At 36.7% G+C, this 16,058-nt stretch overlaps 1 protein-coding gene across 1 annotated transcript in view; it reads left to right on the forward strand.

The window, feature by feature from the left end:
• RSF1 (remodeling and spacing factor 1) overlaps positions 1–16,058 on the forward strand; it is a 119,883-nt gene that overhangs the window by 34,580 nt on the left and 69,245 nt on the right. The window contains exon 2 of the mRNA XM_069469198.1: positions 11,408–11,499. Coding sequence (XP_069325299.1) covers positions 11,408–11,499 — 92 coding nt within the window. The remainder of the gene's footprint in view (positions 1–11,407; positions 11,500–16,058) is intronic.

Here is a 16,058-nt window from a genome sequence, read left to right on the forward strand (position 1 = left end):
TTAACAGAAAAAAAGTGTGAAGTGATCACTTGTTAGCAAGGAATAAAGACAGAATATAACTTTCACAAAGAAATGGAGTTCTTTTACTGTAAGTCCATAGTTCTGCGGAACTCTTTATAAAACATCTAACTCATTTCATAACACCTAAAAATTATAGTATTGAATCATAAAGGTATCTATCTTCTAGTTTGCTGTTCAAATGGTTTTTTTTTTTTTTTTTTGGTTTGTTTGTTTGTTTCATTGATTTTGAGACAGGGTCTCGCTCTGTTGCCTGCGCTAGAGTGCAGTGGCATCATCATAGTTTACTGCAACCTCAGACTCCTGGGCTCAATCAGTCCTCCCACCTCAGCTTCCCGAGTAGCTGGGACTACAGGCAATCACGCCTGGCTAATTTTTCTATTTTTTGTAGACAGGGGTCTCACTATTGCTCAGGCTGCTCTTGAACTCCTAACCTCAAGCAGTCCTGCCTCCTCAGCCTCCCGAAGTGCTACGATTACACACTAAGTCACACGGCCCAGCCTGTTCAAGTTTTTAAATACCTATGAAACATACGTGATAAGAATAGAAGCCTGGAACTTCATAGAGGTCTTGTGCTGGGAAATCCCTACATAGGTAATTCTTTAAATATATGGACTTATTTACTCCTCTATATTAATACAAATGTTCATGGGAGCATTCTCCTCTCTCATTCCTGTACAAGTGGGAGCGAAAAGGGGGAAAAAAGACAACAAAGGAGCCCTCTTGGATTAAGGATAGCACCTAGTGGCTCACATAGCAAACTGAATAACCCCTCATGCCATCTCATCTTCCCCATCACTTTCCTTCACACTGTTACAGTTCGGATAATTTCTCCTTCACAGCTACAGGAACTCTCTTTTTGAGCTGTCTGCAGAAATTTTTTATTTTCCTCACTACCTGTTGCTTTCATTCTCCTTTATTTTCTTGTCCTATTCAATTCTTCAATTAGTTGAATGGCTACCATGAACTTGGAACTGTGCTTGGTGCTCGGAATCCAGTGATTTGAAAGGCAGATGGATGTGTGCCTGTCTTCGTGGAGCTTACGTCTAAGGATAAGAGAGAAGGAAGGAGATAGATTATAGATAGCTACAAACTGAGACCATGAAGATAATTAAGTTTGTATACATCAAGCTTATGTTCTTTCTCTTTTCCATTCTTGGTTTTAGTTAGTTCTTGTTTTCTTTCCTTCTTTTAGTTTTAGTTAGTTCTTGTTTTCTTTCCTTCTTTCTTTTCTTTTGTTTCTCTCTTTCTTTCTTTCTTTCTTTTTTTGTAGACATTACACTGAAAAGAACAGATACTACACTTGATCTTTGCTGAAAGGCTAAGCAATTGTTTTAAGTATCAGCATTTGGGATAAATTTTAAACAGTTTTTTACCCAGTATGCTTGCTTTTGTAGTTTAACTGTTAAAATTGTAAGACAGTTTTTTCTATTATTCTGGTTAATGTTATTGTTAAAATTGGTTTTTGTGGGGTAACTGACCAATTTACAACTTTGGGTTTTTAGTGGGATATATTAATAGCTTGGTTTGTGTAGGTTGGGTATTGTCTGTAGTAAATGTGTTACATTTTGAGTAACAGTGCTTACTTTTGAATTCTATAGCATAGTGTTTCTCAACATTTAAAAAAAAAATTTTTTTTTTTTTTTGAGCCCTAGTGTCTCACTCTGTCACCAGGGCTAGAGTGCCCTGACATCAGCCTAGCTCACAGCAACCTTAAACTCCTGGGCTCGTGCAATCTTCCTGCGTCAGTCTCCTAAGTAGCTGGGAGTACTGGTGCACAGCACCACCGGTATTTTTTTTTTTTTTTTCCTATTTTTTTAGTAGAGATGGGGTCTTGCTCTTGCTCAGGCTGGTCTTGGAACCCCTGACCTCAAGGGATCCTCCTGCCTTGGCCTCCCAGAGTGCTAGGATTACAGGCATGACCCACCACGCCCGGCAACATTTTTAAAAATTGTCACACCACTAAAGAGAAAATTTTAATTTAATTTAAAATAAATTTCTTTCTAGCAAGAGACATTAAGTACTAAGGAATAAGATTTTAATAGGTAAAGTTAAGATTTAAAGAACCATAGGCCATCATCTGAGATTTTTTTGCCCTACCATGAACCTGTTTTTTCCCCTTGGGGGCAATATTGCCCCCATTGAGAATACATACTATGGCAAATTTTTCTTTTATATTTATAAATTTTCTGGAAAGCAATTTGTAAGTGGAGTGGCTGTTTCAAAATTTTGACTATAAGAATGGGATGGGAAATAGTGTAATGGTTGTACAACATTGGACATTTAATTAATGCCATTGGACTGTATGCTAAAAAATGGTTAAAGTGGCAAATTTTATATTTTATATATTTTGCCACAGTTAACAAATTAATAATGTAGTACACCAGAACCATTGGATTGTGCATTTTAAATGGATGAATTATATGGTATGTACATTACATCTCAATAATGTTGTTTTTTAAAAAGGGGAGAATAGATCTGGAGATGTAGTAATAGTCCCTCTGTTTCTGTATCAACTATTAATATTTAGCTGGATTATATTTTAGAAATGGATGATGCCTCAGGGTGTACAGACAGGAGCAACCCAAGATCAGAAACCAGATACGGACCTGTGCAGAAAGAGTGGTTTGGTTCATAAGTTAGGTCTTCCGAACTATTCCTTCATCCATTTGATACTTTAGAAACATTGGAAAGAGGCCTGGATTGGAAAGGCAAAAGTCTGGGCTCTCCTTGGGCTCTGTTTGATTTTGAGTAATTCATATTACATCTCAGGTCTGAGTTTTCTAGCCTATCAAAGGGTGCGAATTAGAACATTGCTTTCAGATCCAAAATTCTAAGATCCTATGATCAGTTGCATTGTTATAAGGCAAATAAATACTTCAGTACCTAGACAGAAACATTGAATATTAGAGCTGGAGGACTATAGACCATTTGGTGTAACTCATTTATGGATGAGAAATTTGATGTTTGTACCCTTGTTTCCTGTTTAGTGCTTTTCATAATGTATGTATAAGATAGTTTTTTGGTTTTTTTTTTGAGACAGAGTCTTGCTCTGTTGCCCAGGCTAGAATTCCATGGCATCAGTCTAGCTCACAGCAACCTCAAACTCCTGGGCTTAAGCAATCCTACTGCCTCAGCCTCCCGAGTAGCTGGGACTACAGGCATGTGTCACCATGCCCGGCTAATTTTTTCTATATATATTTTAGTTGGCCAGATAATTTCTTTCTATTTTTTTAGTAGAGACAGGGTCTCACTCTTGCTCAGGCTGGTCTCGAACTCCTGACCTTGAGCGATCCACCCGCCTCCGCCTCCCAGAGTGCTAGAATTACAGGCGTGAGCCACCGCGCCCAGCCATAAGATAGTTTTTAAGAATACATAGTTGAAATATTAAGGGCAGGCTTTTAAATGATATTTGGACTTTGAAATGGTAAAGAGTATGAGAAACAAGACATGGTACAAATAAATTTATTTGACTTTATTATTAAATATCTGTGTGTACATGTTGCCTTTCTGCGTTATAAATGTGATTAAACTAAAAGTCATGGTTTCTGCTTTTGATAATGAATAATAGGGATCCCACAAGACACATATAAACTAGTCACTTTTTTGGATTATGATTGGCATAGGTGCTTGTTAGAAAATTTTTTAGAATTTTGGAAAATTTCTAAATCTTACAGTTTTCCTTGAGGGTACTTCTCTGCATCTCTGCTGCCACAGCCTTAGTCCAAGCCATCATTATCTCTTGCCTGAAGTACAGGGATAGCTTCCTAATGAGTCATGGTTGCACCTCCCACCCTCTCAATACGTTCCTCGTAGAGCAGCCTATAGACCTTTTCAAAGTATGAAAAATGTGAAACATACAAAAGTAGAAAGTTGTATAATGAACTTTCATGTGCCCATTACCTGGCTTCTCTACAAGTTTGTTTCTTTTGTAACTCCTTCTACTCCCACTCCCTGGTCACTAGATTAATTTCAAGCAGATCCTGGATATAGAATCATCTTTTAAAAACTTAAATCATGAAACTTTTCTACATTCCGCCTGTGGGTTCTTATTACACTTAGAATAAAAATCTAAACTCTTTATATGGCTCAAAGGCTTTATGAGATTTGGCCTTTGCTTACTTCTCCAGCAGAATCTTTTACCCTTTCCTCTTTCCAACCACACTGGTAGTAGCTTTACCCCAGGAGTTTCATAAAAGCATTGCCTTTTGCCTGGTATTTTCCTCACTTCCTTGGCTTAGTTGGCAGCTTCTTATTTTTATGGTCTCATCTTTATTAAAAAAAAAAAAAAGGTATTCCCTGATGGTTTTAACCCTGTGTGAAATGTTTCCGAAGAGTGGCAAAAATGTTAACAATTGGTGCATCTAGGTACAGAGTGTACTAGTCTTTCAGCTTTTCACTGGATTTGAAATTATTGGGAAAAAATTAATTGGGGGAGAAATCCCTCTTCCTCCTTGAATATTATGGTATCACTCTTTCTTTTTAAATTTGTTTTGTCTCTTTCTCTCTCTTCCCTGTCTCCCCCCACCACACACTCTTGACCCCTTGATTATTAAATTGAGTAGAGAGAAAAGAGAGAAGGGAAATTGGGTCATCTGGTTAGAGCTGGAGGAATATGGAACTAGAAGCCATTGCTTCAAGCACCTGAAATTCTGGGACACTGTTTATAAGTATAAGCAAAGAGTATTCCTTTATTTTTTTTATTTTTTTTTGGTTGAGACAGAGTCTCACTTTGTTGCCCAGGCTAGAGTGAGTGCCGTGGCGTCAGCTTAGCTCACAGCAACCTCAGACTCCTCGGCTTAAGCGATCCTACTGCCTCAGCCTCCCGAGTAGCTGGGACTACAGGCATGCGCCACTATGCCCGGCTAATTTTTTCTATATAGATTTTTAGTTGTCCATATAATGTCTTTCTATTTTTAGTAGAGACGGGGTCTCGCTCAGGCTGGTCTCGAACTCCTGACCTTGAGCAATCCACCCGCCTCGGCCTCCCAGAGTGCTAGGATTACAGGCGTGAGCCACCGCGCCCGGCCGAGTATTCCTTTAAAGATTGACTGATGTGAGGGTTGCTCGCTTCATCTTACTCAGAGGCCTTGCTTCTTTTTAAAGAAACAACTATCTTCTCCTTCAGGAAGGGTGGTTTCACATGGTGCTACAGTTTTGTGGGGTTTCATTTCTCTTAATTCTATTCTCCTTTCTGGATTGCTGGTTATCACCACCTGCAGCCTTGCTGATATTTGTAGTGTACTGATTACTTTCTTTGTAGCAGGGAAAGTTTTCTAATTTTGATTCTGAAATAATGTGGGCCACATTGGGGTTTTTTTCTTTACCTATGTGGGAACAGCAATATGATTCTCAGTGGAATTCAAAAACCTAAAGTACAGATACCCTTTGATTTATCTGCCTGCATAACACTTATTCTTCGATTTATTTTTTTTCCATAATGGTAATGAATTGAGCTTAGTCATTTATATTATTATATTTACCTGGAATTTCTGTACTGTACTCTTTAGATGGTGGTCTAAGTTGCATTTCATAGTCTTGAGCTGTTTCTTTGCTTTTCAGAAAAGCAGGATGATTGATTAAATGAACTCTTTGAAGGTAGGTATATGAATACATGACAGTGATTTCAAGGATCAAGTGGCCTGTGGGGCTAGTCTCAATATTCTAAAATTGTGCTCCCCCAACAGAATTTCTAAAAACTGGGCAATAAGTATAATAAAAGCTTATTATAAGCATGTCTTTCTGTCACTGTATCTGAAATCAATGTTCTTTTATCAGTGGACTAGATAAAGTCAACTATTGTCATAACTGTAAGTGTATCTCTGCATATAATGTTAGAGGAAATTTAAATAGAAGACTTAATTGAAGAATGAGAAGAATTGTCTTTAGTCATTATGAACTACTGTAAATTTCTACCATTCAGAAAAGCAAAATTATAAGTAACACAATAGAATTGCAGGGACAGCAGCATTTTAAGACTTGGTGCTGGAAAGTGGTTAGAAAAATATCAAAATATAAAACATCTTTGGGTAATTGGATCACTAATACAGTCTGGGATTCTCCCACTTTCTCCTGCTTCATACCTACATCATGTTGGCAGGCCCTTCATAAATTCACACAGCCCCTGCCTGACGTTTTCTCTCTCCTACAGAATCATTCACCTCCTAAAGCCTTGTGAAAGAAAAGTGCCCATTAAATGTTATGTATCAAATCTACAATTAAACTAAGATCTCTTTTTTTACATAATACAGGGTGTCCTAAAAGTCACCATACAGAGGGAAAACGAGAAATTGCAGCTAAATGTACCTTTATTTACTTGTTTTATAAATTGTAGTGAAATGTACCTTTATTTTGTAAATTTTGTAAGTAAGGTACATTTAGCTACAATTTCTCGTTTTCCGTATGTATGGCAACTTTTGCAACACCCTGTATTATGTAAAAAGGTAGAAATCTTAGTTCAATTGGCATAAACACCTGTGTTTTTCAAAGTGACTTGAAGTTGGTTAATGAATCTTTAGAAGGAAGTTATTTAATGTTTCAGAAATGAGACTATTTAGAAAATGTTCTGGGTGGTAAATGAGTGAATTGAAAGCTTATCAGTGTTTTAGCAAATTATCATGTATTTTAAAAATATGATTGATACTTTAACAGTTACCCTGTCCAAAACTGTAGCCACATGCCCTGTGCCTGTTTAAATGTAAGTTAATTAAAAATAAAATTTAAAGTTGATTTTCATTAGCCACATATCAAATCCTCAATAGTCGCATGTGGCTAATGGCTACGGTACTGAAAAGTGTAGATATGGAACATTTTAATCATCCTAGAATGACCTATCGAATACACAGTGCTGTTTAGAGAATAAAAAGTAGGATTTTAATATTTAATAAACTATAATGCTGATTAATTTTTCTATTGAAGTTTTTGCCTGTCTCTTATCCATTGACAAATTATTATTACTATTATTTTTTTTTTTTGAGACAGAGTCTTTGCTCTGTTGCCTGGGCTAGAGTGAGTGCCGTGGCATCAGCCTAGCTCACAGCAACCTCAAACTCCTGGGCTTAAGCAATCCTCCTGCCTCAGCCTCCCGAGTAGCTGGGACTACAGGCATGTGCCACCATGCCCGGCTATTTTTTCTATATATATTTTAGTTGGCCAGATAATTTCTTTCTATTTTTAGTAGAGACTGGGTCTCGCTCTTGCTCAGGCTGGTCTCGAACTCCTGACCTTGAACGATCCACCCGCCTCTGCCTCCCAGAGTGCTAGGATTACAGGCATGAGCCGCCGCGCCCGGCCCTCCATTGGCAAATTATTAAGAGCTACTAGTACCCTTAAAGATTATCAGCTTGTCAGTTCTATTTGTAACAGAAAGTATAAATGATTTCAGTTAATAAATTTAGTGGATTATATATTTTATTTTCAAATAAGCTAGCTCTACCATCCAGTGCTATTCAGTGCAGTAGCCACTAGCCACATCTGGCTCTTGAGCACTTGAAATGTAGATAGTATAAATTGAGATGTGTTTTAAGTGTAAAATACTTAGTACAAAAATGTAAAAATATCCCAACTTTAAAAGGCCGGTTATATGTTGAAATAACATTTTGGGTATATAGTATTATATGTATTACGAAACTTAATTTTAACCTCTTTTTACTTTTATAAATATGCTACTAGAAAGTTTGAAATTAGGCGAGGCATAGTGGCTCATGCCTGTAATTCCAGCACTTTGGGGGGCCGAAGTAGGAGAATCACTTGAGGCCAGGAGTTTGAGGGCAGTCTGGGCAACATAGCAAGACACCATCTCTAAAAAAAATTTTAAAACTTAGCCAGGTGTGGTGGCATGCACCTATAATCCTAGCTACTCAGGAGGCTGAGGCAGCGGATTGCTTGAACCCAGGACTCTGAGGCTACAGTGCACTGTAATCATGCCACTGCACTCCATCCTGGGCTCTTGGGTCACAGAATGAGACTCTGTATCTACAGAAAATAGTAAGAAAGAAAGAAAATTTGAAATTATGTCACTTACCTTATATTTCTATTGGACAGTGCTGTCTGTACAAAAGCTGACACTCTAATAATAATCAAATATAATGTATTTGTACATACCTAAATCAGCAACTTGATTTGTAAAATGGGATGAAAATATATTTATTGCATATTTATTTTTGTCTTGTATTGGCTTTTTAAAAATAGTACCAGTAGTACCCAAATCTTTCATGATTTTTTATAACAGTGTGATGTGGGGGACATGCATCAAACACTGGTGCAAAACTTTTATCCAACTACTAAATGAATGATACAGATAACAGGAGTACAGTGGGCATTCCAAAGACAAAGGAGTTGCTGGTATTAGAAAGCTGAGACTTTTGAGACTTTTATTGCCTAGATATTGAAAGATCAGTGTGATTCAAGTGGGCAGAAAACAGTAAGCTGGAAGGCTTTTTATAAAGCCCCCCACGTAGGTAATGAATGAGCTGAGTATGCTTAGTGGATGATAACTGGCCAGAATGATTTGAATCAAGGATTCCAGTGTAGAAGACAGAAAGATTAGAGAGTTAGACTGAGACTGAATATTGGGACTCTGAGGCTAGGGTAAGAAATCTAGATAGGTTTATATAGTTATTTAGGAGCCATAAAGCACATTTATCAACTAGGAAGTGACATGATAGCAATATTTTTGGAAGATTGGTTTGTTTGCAGGAGACTATCCATGGCTATTTTTCTGACATGAAAAGGTACAGTAATGTTCTAGAGAAACTAGGGGAAATAGGGAGCAGGTTTAAGATGTAGAAAGGGAGAACCGTCCAGACTCCTGTGTTTGAGGAAAAGGAGAAACTGAAAGTGACTTTTGTTCCTAAAAAAATCACAACAGAAATAAAAAGTATTTTAGCTTTATACATGGTTTTGTAGTTTCAAAACTCCGTGAGAGGGCCAGTGCATCCTATTATTACCGATGGGAAAATTGAAGTTCAGTGTTTAGAGGACTTCACCAGAATCATTATCTCCTCGTATATGTGGTGGAACTGAGAATTGAGTCCATGTCTTTTTCTTCTTATCGTGTTGCCATTGACATCTACTCAGTTCCTAAGCCAGTACCTCAGGTTTTCATGATTCTTTATCACTGCACAATCACTAAGTTTTAATATTTTGTTTCTTAAACATTTCTCAGACCTGTCTACTTCTCCCTATACCTCAAGTCAGGCTACTCCCATCTTTCTGGAATGTTGTTTTCCTGATTTGCATCTAATTTCTGCCCTGCCCTCTACCTTCTAAAACAAGCAAATAAAAGCTGCGTTTATTTAAAAATCGTATCTTCCACAATTCAGTCATTGAGATCTTTCTACAATGTAGAGCACTCTTCTGCTTAAACTTTTAAATAAAATCTAAACTTCTTAACCCGGCCTTATAAGGCTCTTTATGATCATGCCCTTTTTCTTATGCCCATGCCTCCAGTTCCATGATCATTTTGTTTTTTAGCCATTTGCATCTGCTTTTGTTTCTGCAAGCAATGTCCTTCCCTCCCTTTTCTCCAGTCCACCCTCAACCCCATACTTCAGGCCTTAGTATAATTGTCTATTTGCTCATTTGTAACCACTCTTCCTCTACCCCCACCCCCAACCCACCAATCCTCACTAAGACTCACTTGACAGGGACTTTTTCTTGCTTACTAATAGTAGACCCACTAAAATTTATTGAGTTGGTGAATATTTTTATGCTTCAAGGTATTGTTTCAAATTAGAAGTAGCTTTAGTGGAGAATGAAAGCATGACTGAAAAATATTAGGTCATCATTTCCCAATCTATTGTTCCTCAAGCATTTGTGTCCTATAGGATATTAGATCAAATATATTAGATAATGCTGCAAATTATATCCCTTCTTTGGATATTCACAGTGCACATAAGGGCAATCAGTAAAGACAACAGTCCTGTGGTAAAAAACCTTTTTTTTTTTTTTTGGTCCAACATTTTCCTAATATATTTGATTATGGGACCTTTTTAGATAGTCTACATATAATTTCTCTTAGATACCAGTGATATTTGGGATTTAGGCAATGCTGAATTTGACAGGTGTATGTGTCCTATATTTCCCTTAGGTTTAATTAATATAATTTAAAAACACAGTAGGATCATGACAAAAGGGATATTTAGAGGAACTCTGGTTGCTTACCAGTCAGAACAGAGAACCCGAGGGAAGATACAGCAATCCTCAAATATTTAAAGGTTTAAGGATAAGACCCAGAATCAAGGGAGGATGTTGTAGGAAGGCAGATTTTTACTTAGATTAAGGGTAACTTTCTAATACTTAGAACTATCCAGAAAATGGAACTAAGTGCTTTAGAAGGTAAATAATTTTTTTGTCGATGAAGGTTGTTAAGCAAAGATCCATAGAGATGCTGTGGAAAAGTTCAGCACATCAGATAAGGGATGGATTGGAAGAGTGGTTTTTTGAAACAGTTTGAATTATACTTAATTAGACTTGATTTCTGAGTCAACTTGGAATTTATAATTCTTGATTTCTCTAATTCTGTGAATCTGTCTTGGTCTAAAATCTCAGTAAAGAAACCAAATATGTATAATGGGAAACAAACAGATTAGAAACTTTAGTTGTGTAGTTAAGTGCTTTTACTTGATGGTAGTTTTTTTTTTTTTTTAATAGACTATTTTTTAGAGCAGTTTTACGTTCACAGAAAAATTAAGTGGAAAGAACAGAATTCAGATATACCCCCATCCTCCACATGTACAACTTGTATTGACTCTGGTAGCAGTGGTACATTTATTATAATAGATGAACATACTACGTTGCCATATCATTATCACCCAGAGCATGTAGTTTATATTAGGTTTCACTCTTGATGGTATTTTGAAAGAAATTATGAATATTCCTGCTCTTTAAGAAAGTGGGGCTGGGCGCAAGTGGCTCATGCCTATAATCCTGGTACTTTGGGAGGCTAAGGCAGGAAGATCCCCTAAGGCCAGGAGTTCAAGACCAGCCTGGAAAACATAGTAAGAACCTACCTGTCTCTACAAAGTATCAAAAATCTTAGCCAGGTGTGGCAGCAGGCACCTGCAATCACAGCTACTCAGAATGCTAAAGCAGGAGGATTGCTTGAGCCCAGAAGTTGGAGATTGCAGTGAGCTGTGATAGTGTGCCACTGCACTCCAGCCTGGGCCACAGAGCAAGACATTGTAAAAAAAGAAAGAAAGAGTGGTTTTCAGTCATTTCAAGCTGTACTTTAGACTTTTCTGATTCAGAGGCCTAAAGGATAGTTAGAATCAACATCATCTATTTTGAGAAAGTATTCAGGGTTGGAGAAAGTTACTTTTCTATAATCTTAAATGTTTACAAATGTTTTATTTTGCTGGCTAACAGTATTTTTTTTCTTCCTTTTAAGTACCAAAAGAATTGGTGGAGCTCCATTTGAAGTTGATGAGGAAGATTGGTAAATCTGTTACAGCAGACAGATGGGAAAAATATTTGATCAAGGTAACTAGTATTTGTAAATTACCTTCTCTGTTACTGAAATATTACTCTATCTAGCATAAATTGATGTTATGTTTCATAATGTGCATAACTTTTAAAGTAGTTTACTAAAAGTTATGGAATATGACTCCAAAATCCATGTTACTATAAGTGTGTGATTCTCGTCTTGCTACTATTAAGCAATGATCTTGAGTCTTAAAGTTAGATTTCAGAAGTATTTTATCTTTTTTGTGCCTAACACTGTGCTCTGGGACTTTTCATGGTTTCTCTCATTTAATTCTTAAAATCATCCAGATCAAATCAAGTAACATATGGATAAGGCCCAGAAAAGTTGTCATTTTTGCTTGAAATCATACAGTACACATAGAATTATTTAGTGGTTTCTTTTCACTTACAAATCTAGACTCTATCATACAGAACGTGCCATCTTTTTCATTTCTCAGAGTTTGTGCATATACTTTATCTTCTCCCTGGAATGCCTTCCCATCAACTTGTTTTCCTGGCAAACTAATTTATCCTCTATGTCTCAATACAAGTATTGTTGTCTCCTTGTGGCCTTCCAGGAAAATGTTCCCTCATGGACTATGTTTAACTCTTGTTATAGAAACTATCATATAGTTTTATATTGAATGTTCACTATGTACCAAGCACTGTGTTTAATGCTTTCTTTATATTATCTCAACTTCAAAATACCGATTATCCTCATTTTAATTTACAAGGAAATTGATTTTGTGAAAATAAAGGCTATAATTTGACTGGTCTCACATTGCTGAAAATGACAAGGACAGCATTCAAACCCAGGACTTGGTGAATCCAACGCTTTGAAATATCACTGATGAAATATTTTCCCCATTTGTCTTTCTTATAGGTTTTAAGTTTCTTAAAGGCTTCTTTTCATCTTTTATGCATTAATATTAACTGTGAATTAATTAACTGCTTAGGCAGTTTCCATTTTCTTTTCCTTGGCTGCCAGTAAGCTTAATTTATTATATTTATTTCTCAATTGTAATCATTAGCTAAGTTTTTGATGGAGTTTTTACCTTCCCTGTTATATGGCTGTTGATCTTTTTTCTCCTTATGGCACCATTATACAAATGTATTACTGAGAGCCGTTTCTTTTCCTTTTAAAGTCAATGGAATATAATTAATTTAAAATTCTGTTTAAATCCAGAGCAATATCTGGCATCTGCTAGGCCTTGGTGCCTTGTTCATAGCAGACATTACTAGTCTAAGCCTTTCTTGCTCAGCAGACTACACAATTATTACAAATCAGAAAGCACTGGCACCTCTTTGTCATCTTTGTTAGTGTCTCCCTAAGACAGCTGAACTAGGACCTACAGAATGAGCAGATTATCTGTTAGGAAATTACGTAGTAGTTTAGCCTTACTGTAATGTAAAGTACCTAGAGAGAATGACAATGAATTACCAATCCTGTGATAAGGAACTTAATTGTGTAATCCAATTGAGCAATGAAGAGGCCTGAATTAAGGCATGAGGGATAGAAAGGAGGGGTGGATGTGAGAGCTATTTGGAAGGTAGAGTCAACAACTCTTGATAATTGATTGGGGGAGGGAGAGGTGCATAGCAATTCCACTTAACCAAGGGCATTTGTCCTTGTGCTGTAATTTGCATTTGTTAACACATACTTTCCACTCCCCAGTATCCTCTAGAGTGGAAATGAACCCAAAAATCTAAGCTGGTGATTTTTTACTTTTAAGGTGGAATTACCCTTCTAAAAATAAACCCAGTAAGTAGAAATTTAAACCAGCAGTTCTGCTAGGACGTATTAGCCCCTTGCTCAGTTGTATATAGGCTTTGGTCTTACCATGCTTCACATTCCTTTTACTTGGAAAGTCATAAAAGAAGTTTGCCAGTGACCTCTCATGCTTCCATGAAACTCTTCTATTTCCTATGGTTGCTAATGATTTTAGATACCACATGACCAATTCCAGAAAGCTTGACCATGGATAATAAATGCAGCTATACCAAATGAACAGACATCTGCCTTCAAAAATTCAGGACCTGTGCCTCTATTTTCCTGCTGCCCTGCCTCCCTTCCAACTGTATGATAACTATATGAAGGTCTTCAAAAGTGGAAAGCCAATTTTTAATAAAGCATCCTTTAAAGAAAATCACAATTGATTTCCTCTGGCCTCAGAATAATTTCTAAGTAAATAAACAGGTGATCGGCTGGTTGTGGTGGCTCATGCCTGTAATCTTAGCACTCTGGGAGGCCTAGGCAGGTGGATTGTTTGAGCTCAGGAGTTCGAGACCAGCCTGAGCAAGAGCGAGACCCCTGTCTCTACTAAAAATAGAAAGAAATTAACTGAACAACTAAAAATATATAGAAAAAATTAGCTGGGCATGGTGGCACATGCCTGTAATCCCAGCTACTTAGGAGGCTGAGGCAGAAGGATTGCTTGAGCCCAGGAGTTTGAGGTTGCTGTGAGCTAGGCTGATGCCATGGCACTCTAGCCGGGGCAACAGAGTGAGACTGTGTCTCAAAATAAATAACTAAATAAAAATAAATGGGTAATCATTTATTATTGCTATTTTTCTTCGATCCTGTGCTCTCGTCAGTGCATGCCACACCAATGATTTACAGAGAGTTTTTCAAAGAAAAACATCAAATGTAATTATTGATTTTAAGAAGCACTTGATTTCAAGAAATGTTAAAATATAAAAACAAATATGCGTTTTAGAATAAGCAAAGAGGGCTGGGCATGGTGGCTCACACCTGTAATCCCAGCAAGTTGGGAGGCTGAGGCAGGATGATCATTTCAGGCCAGGAGTTTAGGACCAATCTGCACAACATAGCAAGACCCTGTCTCCACAAAAAATAAAAAAATTAGCTTGACATAATGGTGCCTGCCTGTAGTTCGAGCTACTTGGGATTACTTGAGCCCCGGAATTCCAAGTTACAGTGAGCTATGAGCTCATCACTGCACTCCAGCCCGGGCAACAGAGTAAGACCCTGTCTCAAAAAAAAAAAAAACAAACCCAAAATAAGCAAGGAGTGTTTTCTGGGGCTCAATACTTGAAGGATAATGACATTAAGTAGAAAATAATATGTCTCTTCTGGAGTATTTTTCTGCCCCTCCCAAGAAGTGACCTCATTCATTTGACTTTCAGAAGTAAGGGGAAGACAAGGGGTAATCTCAGTTCCTCAGTACCCAAGTTTAGAAATCCTCCGAAAGTGAATAAGCTTGACGATAGATGGCTGATCTAAATAGTAATTTCAAAAAGGCCCATTGCTTTCATTCCTGAGGAAGATTGTCATCTATTAGCAAATCATAAGGGTCATCTTTTGTCATTTATCAATTTGGTCATTTTTTTCACAGTGATTAGATGTTTCTTTATTGCTGTATTTCTCAGAAGTAAATTAAAATTGATTTCCTAATTTTTATTTGCATCCTTAATATCAACTTATGTTTTTCTTTTTTATTGAAATGTAATTCACGTAACAGAAAATTCAATTTTAAAGTACACAATTCATTGGTTTTTAATATATTCACTATGTTATACAACCATAACCACTATCTAATTCCAACACCTCTGGAAGAAACCCTGTACCTATTATCAATCTGTCCCAATCACAACACCCCTCCCCTTAACTGTGGTTACCACTAATCTATTTCTGTGGATTTGCCTAGTCTGGACATTTCTTATATAAATAGAATTATAAAATATGTGGCCTTTCTTATCTCACTTCTTCCACTTAGCATAATGATTTCAAGGTTTATGCATATTGTAGCATGTATCAGTATTTCATTACTTTTCATTGCCAAATACAAATCTTTTGTATACCACCTTTTGTTTATGTATCATCAGTTTATAGACATTTGGTTTTTTCCACTTTGTTGGCTATTGGGAATAATGCTGCTATGAACATTTGTGTACAAGTTTTTATGTGGACATGTATTTTCATTTCTCTGCTGTATAATGTAGGAATGGAATTACTGGGTCATATGATGATTCTGTGTTTATCTTTTTGAAGAATTGTACTGCTTTGCTTAGTGGCTGTAGCATTTTTACATTCCCACTAACAATTTATGAGTGTTTCAGTTTCTCGGAAACTATAATTAAAATGATAATAGCTAATATTTGAGAACTTACTATAAACCAGGTACTATACTTTTTTACATGTATTAACCATTGAATTCATACACCAGCCCAGATGGCAGAAAGATAAATAATTCCCAAAATCACATAGATAGTAGGTGTTGAAGCAAGGCTTGAACATAGGTTTGCCAGATACCACAGCATGAATACTTAATACTTTACATGTTGCAAAGTATTTTCGTATACTTTTAACTTTGTAAAATATTCCTTAAAGAAGCCTGTTTATGATAATGTGTGTGCAACCATGATTTACTCTCATAAGTGAAGTACAGGTGGTAGTGCAAAAAGAATACTGAATTTGTAATGGGGAAAATGTTTACCTAAACTCTGCTAATTGCTAGGTGTATAAGTTTAGTTAAGTTACTTATTTGACCCTTGGTTTTTTTAATGAAAGAGTATGTGAATACTCTCAGCATAGTACCTGCCAAATAGTTGGAACC

The sequence above is a fragment of the Eulemur rufifrons genome, chromosome 6 (genome assembly GCF_041146395.1).
Source record: "Eulemur rufifrons isolate Redbay chromosome 6, OSU_ERuf_1, whole genome shotgun sequence".
NCBI lineage: Eukaryota > Metazoa > Chordata > Mammalia > Primates > Lemuridae > Eulemur > Eulemur rufifrons.